We start from the raw sequence: 25,491 nt of genomic DNA, 5'->3' as shown, positions 1-25,491 counted from the left end.
CGGAGTTTCCTGAGGGCACACACCCATTTTCAAACAGGAGAAAAGGGAAGGTGCAGGGAATGGCAGACCAGGCAGCTGCACCTCCGTCCCTGGTAAGGTTGTGGGGCAAACTGTTCTGCAAGCCATTTTATGGCACGTGAATGACCAAGGAGATGATTGTCAACAACCAGTATAGATTTACCAGTGTCAAATCCTACACGACCACCCTGATTGCCTTCTATGATGAGACAGCTGGCTATGTAGACAAGGAGAAAGCTGTGGTGATGTTCTTTATCTAGACTTCAGCAAGGTGTTTGACAAAGAGTCCTATAATATCCTTAGAGTCAGGCTTGTGATATATATGGACTGGATAATTGTCTGATAATTTGGGTGGGAGACTGGCTGGACAAGCAGACTTCAGTCAGTATCAAGTCCAGCTAGTTGCCAGTTGCAAGTGGTGTCCCTCAGGGATTGATACTAAGGCTAAAATTGTTTAGTGTCTTTACAAATAATGTAAATGATGGGACAGAGTACACTCTCTGTGGGTCTGTTGATGATAAACTGTGAGAAGAGGCTGACATGTGAAGGGAAGGGGTGCTATTCAAACAAACCTAGATGTGCTTGAGAAATGAACTGACAAGAACCTCAAGAAACTCAATGAAAGCACATACTAGGTCCTACAGTTAGGGTGGGATGACCTTGTATGACAATAAAGGCCAGTGGCCAACTTGCTAGATAGCAGGTTTACATAGAAGGACTGAAGGGTTTTGTTCCACACCAAGTTGAACGTGAGCCAGTAATGCACATCACAGCAAAGAATGCTGACCACAGAGCTGAAATAGTCAGCAGGCTGACAGAATAAGGTCAGCTGTGGGTCATCAAGATGATCAGGAGTCCAGAGTGTGCAATGCATGAGAAGATACTCAGAGAACCAGCTTTCTTTATCCCTAGGAAGGAAAGGTTAAGGGCAGATATTATTGCAGCCTACAATTGCCTAATGGGAGAATAGAGAGACGGCAGAGCTGAACTTCTTATTAAAATGTATGGTAATAAGAGTCAACATACACAAGCTGAAACATAGGAGATTCCAGTTAGATGGGAACAATCTTTATGTTGGATGGTCCAACACTACTACAGTGCCCATAAGGTTGTGGAATTGCCATCCCTTGAGATACTCAAAATTCAACTACATGCATCTCTGAGAAACACCCTCTAGTTGGATATGTTTTGAGCAGAAGATCAAACTAGATGACTTCCAGAGATCTCTTTAGACCTACACAATCTTGTGGTTCTGCGAGTTAGTTGCTATGACCTTACATCGTTTTATAAAAAAGCTCCATGATTCTTAGGTGGTTCTTTGAGAGATTCATTTATTTATTTATTTTTAGAGAGGTTGTTGATGTGTGGCAAAATTAAACCTGTTGGGCTGAGTTTTTACATAATAAATCACATATATCCTGCAAAGAAGTAAATAATTCCTCAGTGTTTGGAATATATTCAAGAATTAACTCAATGTGTAATACTCAATAGCATGTTTAATTTTAAAAAAGAAGGCTGTAGACGGTTCAGAGAAAGCTATGAATGTTTACTTTTACACTAAATGCAATTTTTTTCAGTGTTTTTCAAGCATACATTCAGATTTGGCTATAGTAGGTGGGAAAATTGTATGGAATAAATCAGATAGTGTGAGGCAAATGGTTTTTACTTATGTGATTTTTATCAGCATGGCAGTTATCAGCTGATTTTAGATGTTATTTGGATTGATATGAGTGGAAGCAGAAGTATTTAGGGGCATGTTAAACCTGAAATAGCTGTAAAAAGCTATTGTTTTTCTTGTTCCTAATTGGATCATTAGTTAATTTTTCTTGGCATTTTCAAAAGGATGTCGGATTAGATTCTGTCAATGAAGTGGAAAAATTAAGGCTATTTTAAGAAGAAAAAGCTTTACATTCCTTGCAGAAGATAAATTGCTGTATTAAGCAACCATTGTACAAGTGAAAAATAACTGAGACTAAATGTACTTGTATAAAAAATATGAAGAGAAAACTTCGTAGTTTAGTAGTGTGTGAGTAAGAGCTATTTGAAATGCTTGATTGTTGTTGCTATATATTTAAACAATCATCTGTGACAAGGAAATAGAGATGTCTGTTGACATGAGGATTACTTAAGAAACCTAAACACAAATTGGATAAACAGTTATAAAATTGACTTTTGCAGATGGTTATGTTGCCCTCGAGTGTGATGAATTGTATCGAGCGGTGTTTGTATATAAACAATATCACCTTAACAACACTGTGGTTGGTAGCAGTAATTCTCAACTCCTAAGCTATAGGCAGTAAATTCTGGCCGTTAGAGACCTCTAGTTTCTAAAGTAGTCCAATTTAGTTTTTGAGTAATTTAAATGCACATCAGAACTGAATTTTAAATACAGAGTAAAGGTTAATAGTTGCTGACTTTTTAAGTCCTTACTGTATTTTCTAGAGTTTTTGGGGGATTTCTACAGATAAGGAATGAAACAAGTATGAACAAAAAGGTGGGGGGAGACTGTAAAATGGTGAATCAGGTGGCTTGCTCCATGGTTTAAGGCTTATTACTGAAAAACAGTACTTGATAATTAAATCAGAGAGTACAATGTTCAGAGCTGGAAGAAAGAAACTTTGGAAACGGAGCATTGGCAGAATTATAAAGGTAAGGAAAACTGAACTTTGGACTAGTTCCAGACTAGTAACTGTGTAGTTTGAACGAAGGTGTGAATTGAAGAGGGGAGGATGTAGAAAAATGCGGTTTTTAAGATGTTGTATGTGGATGATAGTGGTTTCACAAAACATTCTAATTATATTAAAATAGATAAACTTTGCCCTTTAAAGTAAAATATAGTATTTGAGTAGGTATTTGTCATGAGAGGCAGTATTTTTGTGTAAGTGGTCCTAAGAGTGAGTTGGTAGGACAACAATCAAGGCTTAACTGCATGATTTGTTTTGAAAGGTAAATTTGCACTCGGAGACATTTACGCATTTGACTGCTAGTACTTGCATCTTGTCCAGACTGTTGCAGTGATCTGGTAATGGTATAATTTATGAATGTTATACCGATACAATAAAGGGCTTGATGCTAGTTCTGGCAACAAAACAAGGGTGGAATTTACCATCAAGGAAAACTGAAGTTGAATTTCACCCTTCCCATAGTTGGGAATAGAATTTTGAAGACACTACATAGCACTGAGAAAAAAAAAAAAGCACAGCAAAAAACCAAACATATGTAAGTCATTAAGACCTTTATACTAATTTTAAAAGCTGGTCGCTTGAACTAACTGTTCCTGAGTTAATATGTTACCACAAATCTGGGAAAGCTCTGATTATGTTTGAGATTTAAGAGTCACCTAATGACACTGTCCTAATTCTGTAAGGTGTGTTTTTTGGAGAAGAGTAAATAGAAATGTGTGTGTCTGAAAACTCAGGGTGCTTGGAAAGGGTAAAAGTTTTGCAGTTTACTTCTACAGGGAAATCCGTGAGCAACACTTATGGAATATAAAACATCTTAGCAAGTTAAAGGAGAGTCAGAGGAATGCCATGTTGATTAAATAGATTTTGGATAAGACAGTAAACTAACAATAGAACACACTTTTCCACTTTTTTACTATGGAGCTTCCTAGTAAAGTTCAAGTGTATTGCTTATCCATAAGACTTTGACCTGAGCGTGTCTAAATTCAGTAATGCACAGTATTCTGAGAGCAAAATGCATCATTTGCTGGATAAACTGTGTTCCGAAACAAGTTTTAACTGACTCAAATACTAAATAACATTCATGCAAACTCTAGAGTGTCTGCAGACACATCAGCAACTTGCTCTATAATGAAGAAGTTGGCACTAGTCAATATTTGGTTTCTGAGACGTCTGTTACAAAGGAAGGACCCCTGGCATCCCTGACTTCTGATCTTTTAGTACCTTCTGCTTAAATATGTATACTTATATATTCCTGTGCTAGTTAGAGAACATATTTTTTTTTTTAAATTTTAACTTAATCACCATTTGTTGCTTTAGACTGATAGTGTGATGGTTATGGGTTTGGGCTTATGTTAAAATGGATTTAGGAATTTCGCCTTCATTCTGCTTCAGGAGCAGATGTCTACTGAAATGAGTTTCCTGTGTTAAATTTTTAGTAGTTAGGTATTAGGAATTTTAAGGTTTTATGTAACATAAACCAAATTACTTGTTTTAACTAGACTAATCATCAGATCAGGACTTTTTGGTTAATCAGTTTAGCTTTGGACTTGAATCTGCTGTGGGACTGTGTCATGTGGCCTTTCTTACTTTTGTAACTAAGAGGGGGAAAAGAATCTCCAAACTGAAAAATGGCTGTGCTGTTCTGTAAATGAAGAAGTGAGGTAAAGCTCTATTATGTAAAAACTTGGGCAATCCTTCCACATATCTAAGTGAGAAAGGATTTATCTCTTGTAAATAACATTCCATCTGGATCTTCCTACATCGCAGAACATTATGAGGTGGCTTTGTTTTATGACCTTGATCTGAATTGCTGCTGATACTTTTCAGAGTTTGTGAGGAGAGTGTTACTGCAGGTACCAGCAATTCCCCTCTTACCTACACAAATGATAGCTTATGTGTTTTAGCAACTTTAGCATCTTCAAATCTTAGTCTTTCAGTGTTCTATTAAATTATGTTTATTTGAATTAAATAAGCTTGCCTGTTTTGTGTTTTTTTTTTTTTTTTTTTTTTTTTGCTAGTTAGAGTTATATATTTCTGTAGTGAAACAGGCAGGATGTTAAATATACAAAACTCCTAGGCCAACACCACATTGTTGATTTGAAACAAGATGTGGGGGTAGTTAAAATTAATATCTTGAAGTCCAAAGACTGAATTTTGGAACAGGTTAGTGAATTCCTTCACTGAAATTGTGGTTGATACAAAAAATGAGGACCTGAAATACACCCCTATGCAAAAATCAGGAAAAATCCAAATGTGGAATAGAAATCTACTTCTTCCTCCATGACCATTTTGCTCATTTATGTTTAACCCTTAAAGATGTGATGGAGCGAGGGGAGGGGGAAGGGAAGAATGACAGGTAGAAAGCTCAACATTTTCTTGCAATTCATTCTCTGAGGTTCCTAAGCATAAGTAAAGAGTATCTTAAAAATCTGTGCTTTAAGTGGTATGCAAATGGAACTGATATTTTGACCAGTTTTCAGTCTAGCTTCTGCGTTTTTAAAAAATATTTAAATTAATGACTTGCTATTGAAGGCACTGAAGTTAGGTTTCTTTTGTTTTTGGTGGGGCAACCTAATCCTAGAAGTGAAGGGAGATGTCCTTCTGATGTCTGCAACAACAGAGAAGTGAGAGGTTGTGATTGGGGAACACCGCATGTGGGGTGAAAAATTTCTTAGAAATGGTAGATCATAAAATATGGGAGCATGACAGCTAGAGTGTGTTCTTGAATAGCGCTGTAGTGTCTATCAGGAAAAATATCCATGCAACTTACACTAGTTAGAGAGATATCCACCAGAACAGTGCAAATACCTTCCAGAAGTGACATGTGATAAATGCTAGAGAATGTCTTAATCTTCATAAAACTATAGTTCTACTATCTCGATAGTAATTCCCTGTTTTCTCTAGGTACAGTTCTTTAAAATAATAAAGTTTTGTAATATATTAATGAATGCTCTTGTGACCAGACTTAGACACAAATTATTGCCTACTGCTATCTGAACAGCCATACACAATACATGGTATGTTTGTTACAGGGCTTGAGAGACTGCAGTTAAAGGAGTGGAAGACATTAAAAGAACTGAATGAGGAAATGTTGCTCAGTTTGAGAAAGGTGCTCATAATTTCAGCCTGCATAAACAGCAAATTGTGGAAGAAATTTAGGCTGTGAACGTATCAAGGGCCACCTGTATAAGTGGAGTTTGGAACAGATAACCAACAGAAGACAAATATCTCATATAGCAACATAACTGGAGTTCTTTGCTGGAAATGCAGCAGAGTACAAAACTAGTCTCTCTGTGGCTTAAGTAAAACAAAAAGAGCTTTTTGCTTGATTAAACAGAAGCTAACTAATTGGCAGAGTATTGATTGTATTTTTCTTTGTTGAATATGCGTTATCGGTTGTGCTCTAATTACTGAAACAACCAATTTTAGGGTTCTGGTGTTATCATCTAGTGTGAAGCTGATTCAGCCCCAAATGGTTGCTACTTGTATGTCTAAATCGGGGGACAATTTTTTGCCTGATTTGAGATGTAGGAAAGGCCAATCCTGTGATGACATTTGATTTTTGGGAAAGTGGAGTTCATCTTAGGGAATGACAGAGATAAAATAGCATGCATTACAAGTAAATCCACTACTACATTATTCAGGCATATTTGTGTAAAGAATAGGATTTGTATGTCTGTCTTTTACGTGGAAAAACATTTCCAGTGCATTCAGCATCTATGAAGGCATGCTATTCTAGTAATGATGAGTTTACCAAACATTTGAAAATTCCTTCAGGAACTAGGAAAGATATTTACATAAGTGTATAAAGTGTATTATGCAAGTCCTTTTGGCTATGCAGAAGCGTGTGGGTAAATCACTTGTGCATACTTTATAGAGTTACTAGATTTTTCATAATCACTGGGGAAATAAAATCGAATTTACCACCAACGAAACTTAATTCTAAATTTCTTTTGAAAATGAAATGATATTAAATCTTGTAATCCTCAAGCACAATAATACCAGTAAGTATTCCAGTAGGCGATTTTGTCTATAATGTAATGAGTTGTATTACATATGGGAATTCAATTTAATTAGAAGAGTAGGCATACAGCTTGAAGAATGGTATAATAGCTATAGTTGAGCATATTTGTAAACACTTGTGTACCTTGAGGCTTGTGGCTTGTTTTACTTCTCATTATATTAAAGAGATAATGTATGAAACCCTAGCTTCCTCCAGCAGCATCTGTCTTTATTAGAGAATGCTTACAATATCTTCCATATCTTCCACGAATAGCAAAAAAGGGTTAGAATCCTGTCTTGACTTGATGATCATATGTGACTAGACTGAAAAGCTTGGACTAAGGACTTAGGCTGTTGTAGATAACTTGCAGAATGTCAGAGCTATACATATATAATTTTTTTTCTTTTTTTTTTAACCCCCTACAGAGCCTTTCAATGTGTAAATAATGTTGCACAAAAGACTGATAATAGAAAGCTAAATCTGAAAACAGAACACAGGAAATCAACTCTAGAATCATAACAAGGGTTGCTTCTGAAAAATTAGAGTGCCTTAAAAACATAAACCACAAATTTGGAAGAATAATGTAATAGCCTTTATTTTTTGTAAATAAATTTTAGAATTTTCTTTATTTTTGTTTTCAAAATATATTGAGAATTATTCATTGTTCACTGTGCTTTATAACAGCAAAAGCTGCAGGAAGAGAGAGAGGCTAAACGTGCTCGACTGGATGGCAGGCATGATTACTTACTGGATACCATTGCCTCTTGTGTGAACCTGGACAAAGCAGAAGTAGAAGACGCTATTCTTGATGGTAATCAGGTAATTGATAGTGAAGCTATTCCCATTTCAGTGCTAATATTGTTGAGAGACTGAAGAAAGTCCAGTGGAAGACTATGAATATAGTGGAAGACATAGGGTATGTAAAATATTAGAAGAGGGAGGATAAGAGATTGAGGTGCAGTCAGAGAGTGGCCTGCAGTTACTTCAAGAGTAGTTATGAAGATGACAGAACTGAGCTCTTCTGAACCATTGCAGATGATACAGAAAAGGCAATAGCCACAACTTGGAAATTGAACACTAAGAGACCCTTCTTCTCCAGGAGAGTAATATGGTTGTGGAATTCCTTTCCTTGAGGTTTTTGAGATTGAGCTAGGTAAAGGTCTAGATAACCTGAGCTGTTGATGATATGGGAGGTTGGCCTCAACTTCTCCCAGAGGTCCCTTCCAACATTTCTGTGATTCCACGTGATATAGGAAAGTCAGCTGTCCAGAACACTGTCACAGAAGTTAAAAAGCAGAACTTCTTTCAGCCTTTGTGCATTCTATCTTTAAATGGGTTTCCTGGCAAGCTATATTGCCTGAGAATAATTGTCAAGTGAAGAAAGTATTGAAAGTAGTTATACTTGAGAAAAACGTAATAGTTGTTGTGACCTCATCTTTGAGGGTTCACCAAAGATTTTCTGGAATAGCAGTTTACGTGATCTTGGTGTAACAGGCACATTATTAATTTAAGAGGGATAAATGCAACATTTTTCCTGCACTAGGAAGCACAAATGTTACCAGCAAATGTTTCCAAAGAACTTCTACAATTAGAAGCCTTTTCTGCTGGAAGATTAGAATCATGGAATCATTTCGATTGGAAGACACCCTCAAGATCATTGAGTCAAACCATTACCTAACTCTAGCACTAAACTAAACCATGTCCCTAAGAACCTTGTCTATACATCCTTTCAACACCTCCAGGGATGGTGACTCCACCACTCCCTGGGCAGCCTGTTCCAATACCTGACAACCTTTTCCGTGAAGAATTTTTTCCTAATAACCAATTTGAACCTTCCCTAGTGCAACTGCTATGTAGTTGGGGACTATGTGAAACAATGACTCATAGATCTAGAAAAATAACAGATTAGACCAGACTTTCAGGTCCTGAAACATACTAGCATACAACAATTAACTTTCTTCCTAGGTCTATATGACCTATACATGAGATTCGTGGACGGAACTACTAATATATGATTCAAGGATGCTTGATGGCAGCCTTAAATTGGTGGAAAACTGTGCAATTGTCCTGATGTCTAAACCAGAAATAAATAAAGGCTTTCTCTGTTGCTATGATATGGAATACTTGCAGCTGTGTGTTTTCTGCTTTCAGCTAGCTAGCTGAATGGCAGTAAGAATAAATGGGTGAGGGACTTCAGTGCGGTCCTTCTGCACTTTAGTAAATGAAGAAATGCCCTGTGCCCTCAGTTTGAGAGATGATACACAGCATGTAAGCTAAGTGATTTCAGTAAACTGAAACATGGTCTAGCAATATTCAGTTTGTTCAGCATAGAAAAACCTAAGTGATTCAATTAAGTAGATGTGTGCTGCTAAAGGACAAGAAAACTCTGTGTTGTTTGGATGGTAGTAACTGGGCCTGATATAATTTTATTAGTGAACAATGAAAATGAGTACTTGTCAGCTGTGTATGTTAAAAATCTGAGCAAGTTAAGATTTTCATAGTGGGTATGCTATACATAAATAGATGAACATGATCTCAAACAGATAGAACGCATTGACAAATTCTTGGCGCCCGGAGGTCTGCGTCATCTGATGTTCTACTATCAAGATGTGGAGGCAACAGATACAGGTAAAGCAACTTATGTTGTCCTGAAACATGTTATAGTTGTGCTGAGCAAGTGTGCAAGGAAAGAGCAAATAGTTAAATTCTTATAAATTGGGGGTTAATGCACATGAAGTTTGGTCAAACTGGACATTAATCCTTGCTCATGGAATGCGGACTGATGAAATTACTGAAGCTTCTTTGTGCACTTCTGCATATTGCTAGTATGCAACAGCAAGACACTTCCTTGCGAGCCTAGCAACTATTGCCTGGGGGCTGGGAAATGGTTTTCGATACTTAAAAGATGACTTTCACACATGTATATAATGACAGGTGCTCTACTCCCTCCCCTCCAGTCACACCACCAATTTTCCCCCAGAAGCTCTTGGCACATGACCATCCATCCAAATGGTCCTGTCACATGACAAATTACCCCAGGAGGTCTGTCTTGTGGGTAGCAGTGCCATTATCCCTTCTTTTCATGTCCCCTTCCCTTCCCCTGTGCCCCCAAGTTATGACACTTCTGGGGGAAGCCTACTTCTCGACCTGGAGGCAGCTCAGGACCCCTGTGACAAAGACATCCTCCTTTTGTCTGTGACATCTGTCCCAGAACCTTCAGTGCTGCAGCCATGGGACTAGCTAGGTGCAATGGGACCTCTGAGACCTTGTGATGGGTTGGTGGGACTTCACCCTGTTTTTTTACCCTGGATGTACAAAGGCCTCCTAAATATGTCTATGTGTATCTGTAGTAGAAATATCTGTGTTTATACATATGTAAACATATACCTAGATGAGTGTACAAATATGTGTTTATACTTTATGTATTTTCAGTATATATGTATATACCTGAAAGGTATGAAAAGACTGTTTAAGTAACTTTAATTATTAAAATTTAAGCATACATAGAAATAAAATTAAATTATAGTACAAATTCAGCCACCAATTTAGGAATCTGCAGATCAACTTTTAACATGCCTGAGTTGAAGTGGTGGAAATCTGTTGGAGAGTGTGTAAGGCAAGGGGAAAAGCCTGGGAATCTAATCAGAGTTCCCCTCGCCCACCCTCAAAGTGATCAGATGACTCTACAGTATGATTGTGGTGGCCTTTGGTCTTTGAGATGTGCTGCTAGATGCAAGCAACATGGAAAGCTGGAGGAAAATAAACAAAAACTCAGACATGTTCATTGAGCGAATAAGCAGAAGTCCCCAAAAGACCATGTGAACTGGAGGAAAAAAAAAGAAAGAAAAAATAAACTGGTGGTAAAGGAGAAGACAAGTGAGTGTCGGATGAAGTGGGTGTGTGGGAGGCTGCCCTTGCTGGCAGCCATGAGTGTACAGTTACTGGTAACACTATCACAGTGTGCAGCTTGTGCTATATGCTTTTCCTTAGATGGTGCAGAATTTGTAGAAGCATTTTCTGTGTGGATCATTCTGGGGCTGTGGTTCACAAGTTAGCAAAGCAAAAATCATAGCTATAGTGGTAGCTACTATGCAGTTAAGTGAATTTTTCACAGAAGTATAGAATCATTTTGGTTGGAAGAGACCTGTAAGATCATCAAGTCCTACCATAACCTAAATCTACCACTAAACCATGTCCCTAAGAGCCTCGTCTATACACCTTTTAAACACCTCTAGGGATGGTGACTCAACCGCTTCAGTGGGCAGCCTGTTCCAGCGCTTCACAGCCCTCTCCATGAAGAAATTTTTCCTAATACATATTCTGAACCTTCCCTGGCACAACTTGAGGCTGTTTCTTCTCATCCTCTTCCTCTGTGGCATTACATGTATACAGATACATGTAATATATAGATTACATGTATACAGCTACAAGGTTGTTGGCAACGGCACTTTGCTGCACACCACCTCAAACACGAGGTCATTTTCTGACTCAGTTATGCATCTGTGAACACGTGAGCAGAAAATGACCCTTTGGTGCCTACAAGATACTTTGTGTCCATATGGACAAGAGACTATGTGTCTCTGAGTTCAGGAAGACACTCCAGAGCCCTAAGGGGTCATTTCCAAGTCTGGTTTTATGCCTGCCCTCACATGCAGTTTTTTTGCAATGTTTTGAATGGCGCTTGTAATATGCAGCAGTAATTAACAACTTCTAGCACCCTTTTCAGCAACAGCATGTCTTTTCTATAAGAGAATGCAGAATAGATTACCTACTACATTTCTTTACACCATGAGAATGCCCTGGAAACTGGGATGGCTGTTGCTGGTGGGGCCTCTGTAATTACCGAAGCATGAGGATAGTGCAAATTCATCTTAATTGGCAATAAATCAAATTAATAAAATTCCCATAGTCAAGACTGTGTTGCTGGTGACAGAGCCCTTGATATAGTTCTGAGGTAAACAAAAAAGAGACTCTTTCAGGAACTGTGGTGAAAAAGGGGAGGGGGAAAGCTGATGTGAAGAAAAGGGTGGGGAGGGGACTTATAGTTGGTCACCTGATCCAAAATAGGGATCTCTGGAGCAGATGGTCTTGAGCCAGAAAGAAAAGAGGCAGGGGAGACTTGTAGCTTTTTTCTTTTTCTTTTTTTTTTTTTTTTTTTTTTTTTTTTTTTTTTTATGTTATCCTTTAACTGCTAGTATCAAAACTTCACTTTTTGATCCTTTTATTGTTTCACTGTCTCACTGAAATGCCTGTGCATGCACATTTTTCTCTGCGGTAACACTAGAAAGCTAATAACAGAGAAGTAACATGGCCAAAACCAAAGAATAATATTTTTGCAATGGAACTGCACAATTGGTACCAACAACCTAAACACGGTAGGAACACATTTGTGTTAGGGGAATAAGAAAGAACAGGGAAGTCACTTGTAGCTCCCTTATTTTTTAGTTTTGTTTTGTTTATTTTGTTTTTACCCAAAATAATTTGCTGTGGCCTGTCTCCTTTTTTTCCAGAAGCACTTTATTTATTTTTTTAAAATTTATGTTAAGTGTTGTCTACATGTTTTTAAGGAAAGGCGGTTGTTAATAGGCTCCTCTGAGGTAAATACATTACCTTTGTGTGGCGCTTTTTGTGTGTATTTTTTTGAGCATTACATGCTGCTGCATGATAAAGAGCCATGTAAGAGGATCTTGAGTCTGAACCTTTACTTGAAAAGAATAGAAAGCAAACAAATGGATAGAAGTGAAAAGCTTTTGATGTGAGAATGCAAAACTAGATGAAATAGTTCTTATTGTGCTGTGAGGACTCTGGATGTTGTGTACTGTCTGAAGGATAGTCCCATGGGGCAACTCCAGGAGATTGAGACGTACAGATATGCAAATGATGACTGAGTTGTTTGTTTAGAAAACTTTTATTTGAATAAATAATCAGTGATTTAAAAAAATGTTTCTTTTATTTGAATCTACAGAGCAATTTGTCCTTCCAGGAACAGGAATCAATGCTCATTTGCCAAAGCAGAAACCTAAAGTATTTGTGACAGAGGGAAAAGAAGTTGCTTTAACTGGTGTATGCATTTTCTTCATTAGATCTAGTCTTTTTAAACCTATCACAACAGAGAATATCTATCAGGTGAGAGTCAGTGACTGCTGATCACTGTACATAATATTTTTTAAAATTATTTTTCCTTATGGGGTATTTTCAGCATGTAATTTGACAACCTTTGATATGGAGGAATGAGTAAAAGGACACAGTTTGGCTAAATGAACCATGGGACAAAAAAAGAGGGGAATGGAAAATCTGGCATTAGCTAGCAGCAGCAACTTGAAGTGTATCATTGCTATGAAGAAATGATGCTAATGAAGAAAAATCACAATAGTCCAAAATGACAAAGAGTAATTAGCCAACACGTAAGTAATACACTGCTAAATTTCGCAAGCACTAGCAAATCCATTAAAAAGAAACAGAAATAATTTTATTTTTGAGAGCGTATAGGCAAATTATATATAGACAAGTTTTTACTGGTGAAAGCCTCCTTAAATCTCTGATGGTCTGAGGTAAACAAAGCTGGATCAAGTGTTTCAGTAGCAAGGAGCACAGAATAAAATGTAGGGCATCCTATAGCTGTAGACAAAATAATTGGAGCAGTAAAATAAGAATGATGGGCTAAATGAGAATTTGGTGTTGTGGAAAACTTTCTATACACTTCAAAATGGGAATTCTCAAGTACAGCTCCTAAACCAGTGAGTTTTAACATCCCCCATCTCTTCTATGGAAACCTTTAAAACTGTGTTTTGTCCAGATATGCAAGAAATACAAGAGCTAAGGGTGGATGAGCTGGCTGTCATCACCAGATTGTTATTTAATTTCTACAGATACGTTAAAGTTTTGTGTTTTTCACAAGTAATTATGTAGCACTTGCTGATAGTAGATAATATGTTAAAACTAGGAAAGATAAGTTGAAAAGTAAAAATGTTATGTCTGAAGACACATCTAATGTGTGACAGAAGTTGTTTGGTGTTAAATTAAGTTGCTGAAAAAAATTCTTGTGGTACCTTCATATGAAGCAAAAAGTGCCTGGCAGATCAATGTAATTTACCTTAGAAATTTTCAGAGGTTTTTGCAGAATGTCTGAAAAAATGTATGTTCTGCGAGGTGTTGTATCTCAAACTGGGTAAGACGTATCCTTCCTGGACCAAAATCTTTGAGAAACAGGAAGTGAGAATTAACTATAGATCATGATTCTTTTGATATCTAAGCCTTTTAAGTACATTAATCTCTGCCTATATATATATATTTCAAAAGTTAATGCTGATAGCTAGAGAAGTGACAGGGTGGAATCATTTTACTCATCTAAATTGAGCTTTATAAATTGAGGTCTCTTATACTCTCATGTTTTACAAGTGCTTTCAGATCTTTGCTTCTCAGTTTTGTATGACAAACTGTGATGCTGTGCAAATCTTGCAGACCCTACTAGAAAGAATTGTGCTGTTATCACTTGAAGACCACTCACACGCTGGTAATTTTTGAGATGCTCAAGGCAATAGGACTGGAATAACTGTAATGATGGCAACATTTTTTTTTTTTCCATTTTAACATGTATTGAATTTATTTTACAGGAAGTAAATTTTAATATGATGAATGTGGGTCGAGATGGCTTGCTAAAAAGTGTTGAGCAGCTGATATCAGAAATCTTCATTCCAGCCTTACAGACTATGGACCATGGCTGGGTTGAACTTGGTGATCCTCAACAAGCTTCCAATATTAAACAGTACTTCCTCGCTTCCCTTGAAGCATTTGTTAGTATGCTATCAGGAACTCAGCAAAATCTGTTGGAAAAGGTAGTGTGTTTACAAGGCAAAGAGAAGCTGAACTAGCTGTAGAACATCTCTTACTCTGGAGCTTTTGAATTAACTGCTGTTGTTGCATACTAATAAAAAATACCTTTTGTTAAACTGGAGGGAGAAATAACACTTTTGTTTGATGTCATCAGTAACTTGTTATAAGTTGATCCGTGGCTTTAACAATTCTACAGGTGCTTCTGTTCTGGTGCCAGTTCTTTAGAGCTATTAACATCTTGACTCTCCAATGGCTGTGACCACTCTTAAACTAAAAATGATTAATGTATGACAGACAGTTGCTTTAACTGTCTTTTCCTACTCAGCCTTTGTGAGGGAAAGAGCATGAACACTGCCAGGCTGGTAAATCCTCCAGATTCTGGAGTCTAGTTCTGGCTCAGACCAGTTTAATTTAAACTGATGTAGGAATACGAAGTAAGATACCCCAAGTGGGGCAAACAGTTACTTTTTAAAGTACTGGATTATTTGTCATGAACATTTCAGCATTTCAGGGTTTTTTAACTTGTGGTTTAGGTGTGTCTGAAGAAATGTGAAACATATGATCTGAAAACTCTAAGGGGACCTTCAGATTACCTGACGGTTGCTAACAACATTGATGCTCTTGGAAGAATTGAAGTCTGCATGAAAGGATGGACCAAACAAATTGAACAGGTGATACACTGGACAAATGTGAAATATGACATCATCTGTGTATTGGGAGATGATGACTTTAATCCTGTTGGCTTAGATGTGATAAATCCTTGTATTTTAAAGCACTATTGGCATATCTGTTGTGCTTTTACTTCTCGAAGATAACATTGTTGAAGGCTTTTTCCATCTGTTAGTAAAAATAGCATACACATGTCTTTGGAAGCTTGGTCCCCTGTTTTTGATAATCATCTCATCTTAAAGAGAAAGTATTGCACTGATGGAAACTCTTCATGTGGTTAGAAGTATTGTAAGGTCAATGTACTTGTTATAAGTGTAGATAAAATTAAAAAAAATGCAGATGAGATTTTTAATCGCATTTTTTTAATCTCAGAAGCAGGTCCTTTGTAGACTACCTAGCATATATCTTGTTCTTTTCAGAAAGAAATGAAAATATCAATTGAGTTATTGCATGAAATTATTGCATGATATTAATCAGGTTCTTGTGGTCTGTGCATCACCTGAAAAGCAATCCAAGGTAAATCATAGAAGCTTCAAGGAAACAAGTTCTGTAATGTTTGCACAGGCAGACAATAAGGAAGAGGACAGTATGAATAGTTTTTAAACTTGGAAAATGGAAATTGAGTTGCTACCTTATTCTCTACTCTACCTGTAAAAATTATTGCAAAGATTTTATCAGAAAGGTATGTTTATCTGCAAATTAAGAAATAACTCCATGAAAGACCCTTCTTTATTAAGGCCTCTGGTGTTCTTTTCTATGTAAACCATCAGCTTGTTCAGAAAGCACAAAAATGTGCACAGAAATTATTTCAATCCATGTTACCCAGCTCAGAGAGAAAAGCTGAACCCGCTGAGAAATAAGGAAGCCTCCTAAGTAGCTTGAAGTGACCCTGAATCTACCTTAATCCTCAAGAGTGATGTATTTCAAAACAGTAAAAGGAGCTGTTCTACTGTTTCAAAGTTGTTTATGGTTTTTGCAATTCATTCATTATATTAATGGTGCAAGCCTTCATGTTCAATGATATTATAGACCTGCAATACATTCTTCTATTTGGTGTGACTGAAGTGTTGTCAAATGCTAAGTAGAATGTGTTACAGCAAGTAGAAATTTTCAGTGGATGCTATACTTCTCAAAAAATGTAATGAAGCAATCTTCACTTCAGAATATTCTTAAGTAGCTGACTGCCGATAGTTGGATTACCCACTGGATAAGGAGGACAGTAAATATGCTCCTTCTTATTCTTACTTCAACACTTACTGTGAGATCCTTGTGTCCATATTGCAACAGGGAAAGTGTTCTGTCTATGCTTATATCATGGTTACTAAAGTGAGCATCTCTACCTCTTGTAACAAATAAGCTGCTAGAAAAGATTCACCTTAGCCAAGAAACCAAAGTAGAAAAGTTATTGATTCCCAGTGGATTTAATCAAAGCCTAAGGAACACAATAATTCAGTGAATACTGTTCTCAGTGGTTAAAATCATACTTTGAAACATACTTTGCAGGTTATTTGCAGAGAATATTATATAATTGTTTGTAAACATGCTCTTGAGATACTTCTCCCTCTTTATCTCAGAACTAAAAAGGCCGAGCAAAATTAAGGTTTCTTGTATGAAGTGGTGGTTGGGTTATGTAATTTATCATGCGAGGTTAATTTTAGGAGTTACATCATTAACTAATCCATGTTATCCATGTGGATAAAAATATTAGCATCACTCAGTAATATTGCTGTATGATAAAAGGTTCTTGCAGAAAATGACCAGTTGAGAAAGGAAGCCGATGACCTTGGGCCACGAGCAGAGCTTGATTACTGGAAAAAGAGACTGACGAAATTCAGCTACCTTACAGAGCAGTTGAAGAGCCCAGATGTGAAGGCAGTACTTGGAGTACTCACTGCTGCTAAATCCAAACTGCTGAAGGTTTCTATTTTGAATTATGACAGTTGTAAAGACTAGCAATGTTCTGTCTAGCCTAGTTCATTTTGGTGACATATGTAACATCATATAACATTTTCTGGTGGGAAAAACATTGAAGCATCTTTGACTTTTGTTTTCTTTGTCCTTCCCTCTTCCTCACCTTGGGTAGCTGAAGTTTAAATCTCCTTTGTCTAAAGGCTGATAATGTGCTGCATCCACATGGCTCAACAGAAATAAATGTTTATAAATCTATGAAAAGTTGATTGTTGAATCAGAAAATTGAATTATTGAACTGGGTATTTAATGAAAAGAAAATGAAAAAAATTAAACCCCTTTCTCATATTGTTACACTATCTGTCAAAACTGCTTGTGGGGTCATAATTTCTCAGTCTGACAAAATCAGAGACCCATCACAAACAGGAAAATAAGTAAATAAAAAGTCTTAGCTCATCAAAATGAGACACATGTGAAACAAATTCATGGTAATATATTCATCAGTCCGTCAAGCAAAAATAATTAACAGATGATATCTATATATTTTACAACAGCTTGACTTGACACTACTACTGACACAGCTTGTTGAGCTGAGTGATCTGAACTGACTGTATGTTTGCAGTTGAGTTATTGAAACAAAACAAGGATCTGTTCCTCATTTTGGGTAAACAAGTGTAACTATGAAGTAAATCCGTGCTTTCAATGTATTTAAAGGCTAATGTCAAAACAACCTGATCTCAAAACAGTTTTTCTGAAGTGTGTAGTTTTATTTTTTCTCAACTTTCTGTTCTTAGAACTGGCGAGCACTGGATATTCGCATCACAGATGCAGCAAATGAAGCTAAAGATAATGTGAAGTATCTATATTCTCTGGAAAAATACTGTGACCCGTTATACAATAGTGATCCTGTAAGCAAAACTTTTAAATTCTTAACATAAATCTCTTGAGACAACTAAAATTATTGTATTTTGTAGGAAATTTGGAAATGACATAGGTAGCATTTTAGGTATGCATCTTCAGTTTGAGACCTTGTTCACTTACGCTAAAAGTAGCCTAGTGGGAATTTCTGGCTACAAAATAAAGTACTTATTATTTTCTTGCCATGGTAACTATGAAGCTTCTGGTCTGATGATGGAACTGAATTCTGTGCTATGGGAAGAAGTGAAATCTTTGAGATTAAAAAAACCCAACCAACCAAACAACAACAAAAAAGGTGAAAGTGAACCTGGTACTATGCTAAGGACAAAAGCTAGATTTTGTGTTGGCAGCCAGGTTATGCTTAGCCTAATGTTTATAAAGGCAATTTTCAGCTTCTTGGGGTTAGGAAAACATAAATATGGTTGCGTAAATATTAAAGTGCAAACATAAAACACCTTCTCATACCATAGTAACAGGATGATGCAAGTATAACAAGTAGTAAACATAACCAGACAACCTGAGGTATGGTATAGGAGGAAGGATTTTCACTGTGCCATTATCTGTTAAAGTAGGTGGCAAATGGTTGCTTTTATTAAAACTGGTTTTGCAGCTGATTACATGTGTCTTGCTAGTCACAGAAATATGGTGAGTAGCCATGAAGACTCAAAACTTTGACCATCCCAGCTACCGCTTTCTCTCTCTCTCTCTCTCCATACTCCTCCCAGAGTGAAATTACTTCCAAACAGCACTCTGGGCAACCATGGTATGGCTCTGTTTGTTTGCATTGGCTGGAGGGTGTTAGAAGGGTGTGTCCTTTCAGTGCTTCCTGATCTGATATTTGAGTTTCTCTGATGATGTGTTAGTATGACACCCCTACAAAACAGAGTTAAAGTGAACACACTTGCTGTTGGCACTGTGCAGGGTCTGTTGAACATGATCAGCTTTGTGCGCCCTGTACTGGCTTTTACCAAGGAGGAAGTGGTACCAGCTTCACAGATGTTTAGTTTTGAGAGGATGTAGCACTTGGGGTGCAAGCCATCAAGAAATGGAGTGTGAACATTTCCCTTACTGCTGTTTACTTGTAAAATTTTGAGAACCAGTTTGTCAATAGCTTAAAACTAATTGCTTTGGAAATTCAGATGCAAGGAGGACCTGTCTGAAAAAAATCTTTCAGTCTGAATCATTCATGGGCTGAGGACAGGACTACTGGTTTGTGATTGGACTCAATTTTAAAGATTGTTTCCAACCTAAACAATTCTATGATTCTATTTGCCAGTACTATAGGAAAGTTGTTCATTGTAGTTCCTTTATTCCAATGAGTGCCATGAGTGTTATCGCTGTTTTTTGGCTCTCTTTATATGCACACTAACATCAGGTTTAGCAAAAGAGTGTACGAACATACTCTTTGTGAAAACAAGTGGCACTTTTGAAGAGGCCTTTGTGTCTTTCAAATTTCACTCACTGACAAGAATTCTTCCAGCTAAGACTGTGGAGAAATTTTTTCCCCAAAATTGAATTTTAGAGCTTGGATTCTCAAGTAGAATAGGCAGCTCTGCAAAAGACACCCAGGGATACAGGGGCAGAAACATTAGGAAGACCAAGTTTGTAATAGTCCTTGTTTCTCTAATTAGGTATTGAGCTAATGTCTGGTAACACAAGTACTGAGCAGAATTCAAACTCTGTTTCTTTCCAGGTGTCCATGGTGGATGCTATTCCAGGACTCATAAATGCAATTAAAATGATTCAGAGTATCTCTCAGTATTACAATACATCTGAAAAGATATCCTCTTTGTTTGTGAAGGTCAGTGCTACAGAGTGAAAGGAAATTTTCACAGGTTGTTTTTTTTTTTTTTTGTGTGCTGTTGCTTAAGTGAGAGACAGAAAACACAAAAGGACAAAACAATTGAAGAGGCAGCATTTTGGCCAATTTAATACTGCTTTTGGAATGTATAGAGAATTGGAAATAGTGATAAAACTACTTCAAAATTAGAACTTAGTTTACTGTTTGTAATTTGGAGTTTTAAGAATTTTTTCAGACTTCTTGAAGATCGAGGCTAATCTCAACCTTGATGTGGATAGATCAAGAAACATTTTATTACAAAGAGTTTTGATGGTGGTGAACTGTTTTTTGTAGAACCAATTATGTTAAATTTATATAGCCCTTAAGCCTCCTTATGATTGCATAAAGAAGGAAATACGGTTGGAAGGACAACCAGTTCCTTAATTATCATTGTCTCATGGGCCCTTGATTTTACTTTTGCTTTCAGAAGTGTCAAGGACTTATGACTTTGTAGTCCTCAAAGTCATTTCAAGGGTAGTATAAGGTATTTAGATTTAGGGTGATCATAGTTAATCAACAACATTTTGGTGGTGTAATGATCTGGAGGCTGGATATTGCAAGGAGGACAATCTGTCTAGGGGAGTGGTATTTGGTCAGAGGTGTGAGATGAGACTGAAAGAATGGCAAAAATCTGTTTTGTCTTGAAATGTTTTTTTCACAAGGTTCAATATGCTTTTAGGTGACAAATCAGATGATCACAGCATGTAAAGCTTACATTACAAACAACAATACAGCCACAATCTGGAATCAACCTCAGGAGAGAGTTATGGAAAAGCTACAAGCAGCCATTAGACTTAAACAGGTAGGTGGGAAAATGATGAGGAAAACAGAATATAAGGTGAGATACAGAAGGGCATGATTAGGAAAACTTTATACGAGGAAGCAATGTTGCAATGAAGGAAAATGAGGCACCAGAAAAACAGCCTTTGGAACTGGAGTGTTTGTATTGGAGCTAACAAGGTATTTAGTCCAGTGTCTATTGATCTTCTGGAAGCAGGATTTTAATGCTTAGCCTAATTTACCTATGCTTTTTATATGAGAAATACTTAGATTTTCATGCCTGAGTTTCTCTAGAAAGTTTCTTCTCGGGTGATGAGGAGGAATGTGCAATACAAATGAAAACAACAGAAGTTACTGAGCTGAATATGTGTGGACAAACTATACCTTCAGAAAGGGCAATTAAGTCAACTGAGAAGAATTCAGCTGTTCAGATTACATAGACTTGTTGGGAAGATAGCTTTTTCTTTTCTTTTTTTTTTTTTTTTTTTGCATACATTTCCATGACTGTTTTGGGATTTTTTTTTTTCCTCATCTCTAGAATATGGGAATACAGGATAATTCAGCTTGGAAGGGTCCTCAGCAGACATTTAGGTCAACCTTCTGCTCAAAGCCAAAACAGGGGCAGCTTGGTTGCCCAGTCCTTTATCCAGTACTGTCTTGAAGTTCTTCAAGGATGGAGAGATTGCATAGCCTTTCTGGGAAATCTGTTTCACTGCTTGACTGTCGTTAGGGTGAAATATTTGATCCTTACATCCAGTCAGTTCATCTTCTGTTTCAATTTATGCCCATTGCCTCTGCCTCTGTCCATGTATGAAGAGCCTAGCTCTGTCTTCTTTATAACCACCCTGTAGTTATTGGAAGGTTCATATTAGCTTTTTTCCGTTATTACTTTTTGATTTTTTAATTATATGTGTTTGAAAGACTAGAACTGTATCCTGACACCTTCTGAAACAACGAAACTTGTGTAGTTCTACCATAAATTAGCATAAATTTATATATCTTACTATCAGCAATGAGCAGTAAATTTGTGTATTTCTATAAAGATATAGAAAATTATTCAGTTGCTGCATTAAAAGAAGTTGAAGGTTAGGTTTTTATTTGAGTCTCTTGATTTTCTGAAAGCTTTTGGAACTAAATAGATAAAAACTTAAAATTTGAATCACTAACAACTTGAGAAAATCTGGGTTCTTTGTATTAATATCTCCAGGTGGGGTTATTCGTACATATATGTGCTAAAAAACAATGAACATTGCATTTTAAAGAGAACAACTCTCAAAAGTAACCATTTCAGGCAAATCTGTTGACTATGTAATCTGACTTTGGGAAGAATTTTATTTAAACATGTTTGGAGTAAGGTTTGTGCCCAGTTAGCAAAGCAGAAAGAAAACTGGAAGCTGCAATGGAGCAGCATTCTAACTTCAGAAATGTTTTTGATCTGGAAAGTGATTTTGAAAAATTTGAAACTCTATTACTTGATCAAACTGCTCAGCACAAAATCATTGTTTTCAGTGTCTGAAAACTGAAATCGGGGTTGTTATCTTGGACATTCGGTAAACACGTCAAGCTCTGCTATAAAATGGAAGGAAGAGAATTTTGCTCTAGCTAAGGATGTAATGTACAAATACATACATGTGCAGTTCATTCATTTGATTGAAGGTGTGATCCTGTAATGGTATTGTTGGGCTAGTTTTCAGAGACAAATTCTGTTACTGTCTTTGTAGTGTTCGTGATTGTTGATAAAACTACTTGCTATCAAGTTAGGATAATATCTGCCTGCATAAATTTGGTTCTAGCTGATGACAGTCCCTTTTATTATATGCTTGACATTCTGTGTTTAAATTCCTCTTTGTTTTTAGGAGTATCAACATTGCTTTCACAAGGTAAAAGAGAAATTGGAACAAAATCCAGCTGAAAGACAGTTTAATTTTAGCGAGGTGTATATCTTTGGAAAGTTTGAAACCTTTCATCGACGTCTGGTAAAGATAATAGACGTTTTCAATACTATAAAAACCTACTCAGTTCTACAGGAGTCTAAGATAGAGAGGTTGGAAGAAATGATCACAAGATATGAGGTACACAGTAAATTTTTGATATCCCGTCAGTCTGACTTGAACTTTAGACAATAAATAATGATGCAAATTAGAAAAAGTTTATCAAGAGAAAAATCAACTCTTGTGCTAAAATTACTAGGTAATAGTTAGCAACGTAAACATGTGATTGCTGGGGAATTGAGCAGACGAGATGAAAAGGAGCAGGTGTGTTAATGAACGAGGTGTGTTAAAATCAAAGTTGATTGAAAAAAAGCAACAAAATGGGGGGACTTTATAACAGGAATAATTGGAGCTGTGGTTTTATGTTATGTTCAGGGGAAAAAGTGAGAAGTGCAACATTTCTGACTTTCATAGCTAGCAAAGTATTTGTAAAGTGCTGTCTTCATCTCCTGCCCATTATTCTAGGGATACCTGATCAATGTCCGTCAGTGAGGCTGGCTGTGTTGCCCTGGTAGTTGATGCTGCAGTCAGATTTTCCTTGTTACTTGGAGTGAAACAAGAGCCAGTTCCGTTTCTGTGCTACATAAATACAAAAAAAATATAACTTTGATTTCTTGAAATAAGTATTTTAAGAAAAACAAAACCAAAGCAAGCCAACCCCCCAAACACCTTAGACTCTCAGATTCACTGTCTTTCATTAATGGAATAATGAGTTTTATCACAGCAAAACAGATTATTAGATTTACTTAAAAGCTGTACTCTAGATCCAGAGCATAATCAACAGCTGTGTGTCTTATGAGGGAAGTAAGAGTTAATTCACAGATGACTGTCTTTGGGGTGAGGGAGGGAGAGAAATTTCTCTAGCTGGTTTACTCTGGAAAGCTCTCCAAGTTGAGGTTTTTTTCTTTTGAAACAGTGAAATCCATTTGAGTGTTAGTGTTACTATTCAAGGCTTCTTTCCTGATCCTTAATTTAATAGGAGTGAGACTTTAAACAGCAAGGAGCTCTTCTAAGAATTTAAATATACTGACTCAAGTCCCTTTCCTTTCTTTTGAGAATTTCTTTTCTAGCAAGTAGAGTCTTCCTTGCTTTTCCTGAGCCTGAGTTAACCTACCTTAATGTGTGTCTTCCTTAGTGCAGTATCATAATTGTGGCACTTGTAAATATTAAAATAAATCAGAAGTATTCAATGTCTGGAGTTTGTAGAGTGCTTTTAGAAATCACGTGTGATGCAATGGCAGTACAGAAAAAAGTGGCATTGTAATTTACTTTACTCTGTCCTTCCCAGTTGTTATGGCAGTAAGTTAATCACTTTGTTTTAGTAAAATAGCTGTGTGGTAAAATGTAGGAATTCCATGGTCCATTCTGGTTTGATTCACTCCCTGTTGCAATCCAGGATTTTGATTCCTTGACTGCATGCTTCACAGTAGCCAGTTCTCTCCCTCGTTCTCTTCTATGTTATTCTGAGAAGAAACTTTGGAACAACTAGGAGGATGGCTTGGTCCAAGTCTATTCCACATGGGCAGGATGAGTATGGGATGCTCTAAATTTTGCTCCCTTCATTGAGAGCTGCTCTCTAAAACTGTCCCAGCAGGCTTCTTAGCAACTCAAGTTTCTTTCAAGATACTGTTTTGGTAGTCTGTAACACAGACATCTCATTTATTTGAGGCATTTGTATTTAAAAAGCTGCCTGTGATCATTAGCCCAGGCTATGGTGCAGTCAGCAAACTCTATACAGATATACCCCATTATCCATTGAAGTTTTGTGTGAGACCTCATTACTGTGAAATTAATTTCATTTGCAGGGGATTGGGGTGAGCGGGAATTATACATGCTGAGGTAGAAAATAATACATGGAAGGTACTGGATAGTATTGAGGTACTGGAATACTTGACATGGATCATAACTATAGTTATATGACTTGAAAAAATCTTAAAGCAGGAAGTTATGTTGCAGTTCTTCATGCTTTACCACTTTGTTGCTATGTAGGATTTGTTTGTTTTAAAAAAAAAGATGTAATTTTTCTGTCCAGCAAAGCAATAAAACTGAAGTTCAGTTGACTTATAAAAAAATGGTGGAAATCTCCTGTACTGAAAATGTGTTGAGCTTCACAGCTACACTGTTGTAAACTACTAGGAAGTTCAACAGTAGTTGATCATTTGAAGTCCTTCAACTGTGCACACAGCTCAGGGGAGATGCTGCTTAAGATATACTTTCATTTCAGTGGACAGCAGCTATATTAAGTCTTGGGCTGGTCATGTGCTTCATTTTACTGTGACTTTTGAATAGTCTCTGTATGGAATCAGTTGATTTAAAGATGTGGGAAGTGCTAATGTGAAAATGTTTTTCTGTGTTGAACTTTATTGACTTCTAAATAGAAATTATAAACCTCTGCATGAGAGGATATTTAACGGGTAACAAATATCTTGAATGAAATGCAAGACTCTGTCAGTTCTAATTGACTTAAAGCAGAAGTAAATACTAGAAATGAAATTCATATGGCCATTGCACCAACATTTTTCCTGCAAATATGTCATCTAAGTGGTTTACTTATGTTGCTCAGCAAATACTGGTGAATAAAGGCAAGGGTAAAATGTGAATGTGCACAAACTGTTTTACTAAATATTTTGGTGTGGTAAGTCTTTTTAATAAGACAATTTTTTTTTTTTTTTGGTAATAATTTTATTTTTTTGTGAAACTGTTTAGAGCATTGTTGACATCGTGAAGAAAAGGCCTTACAATTTCTTGGATCAACGGAAGACTGATTTTGACCAAGACTATGAAGAGTTTTGCAAAGAGATAAATGATCTTCATGTATGTTTTATGATTCACATAAAAATTTAATTT

At 36.7% G+C, this 25,491-nt stretch overlaps 1 protein-coding gene across 5 annotated transcripts in view; it reads left to right on the top strand.

Annotated features, from left to right (window-relative positions):
* DNAH5 (dynein axonemal heavy chain 5) overlaps window positions 1–25,491 on the top strand; it is a 147,017-nt gene that overhangs the window by 18,211 nt on the left and 103,315 nt on the right. For 2 of the 5 annotated variants that reach the window (XM_071804480.1, XM_071804479.1), the window contains exons 2-12: window positions 7,390–7,524; window positions 9,249–9,333; window positions 12,671–12,831; window positions 14,319–14,540; window positions 15,072–15,209; window positions 16,948–17,124; window positions 17,910–18,023; window positions 19,727–19,834; window positions 20,553–20,675; window positions 22,510–22,725; window positions 25,351–25,458. In XM_071804480.1, the coding sequence (XP_071660581.1) occupies window positions 7,390–7,524; window positions 9,249–9,333; window positions 12,671–12,831; window positions 14,319–14,540; window positions 15,072–15,209; window positions 16,948–17,124; window positions 17,910–18,023; window positions 19,727–19,834; window positions 20,553–20,675; window positions 22,510–22,725; window positions 25,351–25,458 (1,587 nt within the window). Of the gene's footprint in view, window positions 1–7,389; window positions 7,525–9,248; window positions 9,334–12,670; window positions 12,832–14,318; window positions 14,541–15,071; window positions 15,210–16,947; window positions 17,125–17,909; window positions 18,024–19,726; window positions 19,835–20,552; window positions 20,676–22,509; window positions 22,726–25,350; window positions 25,459–25,491 lie in introns of those variants that run through there. The other 3 variants (XM_071804481.1, XM_071804482.1, XM_071804483.1) reach the window with 3 other exon arrangements.

This window comes from Patagioenas fasciata, chromosome 2 (assembly GCF_037038585.1).
Source record: "Patagioenas fasciata isolate bPatFas1 chromosome 2, bPatFas1.hap1, whole genome shotgun sequence".
Taxonomy (NCBI): Eukaryota; Metazoa; Chordata; class Aves; order Columbiformes; family Columbidae; genus Patagioenas; species Patagioenas fasciata.
The sequence above is the reverse complement of the archived record's forward strand: the minus strand, read 5'-3'. Positions and strand labels throughout refer to the sequence as shown.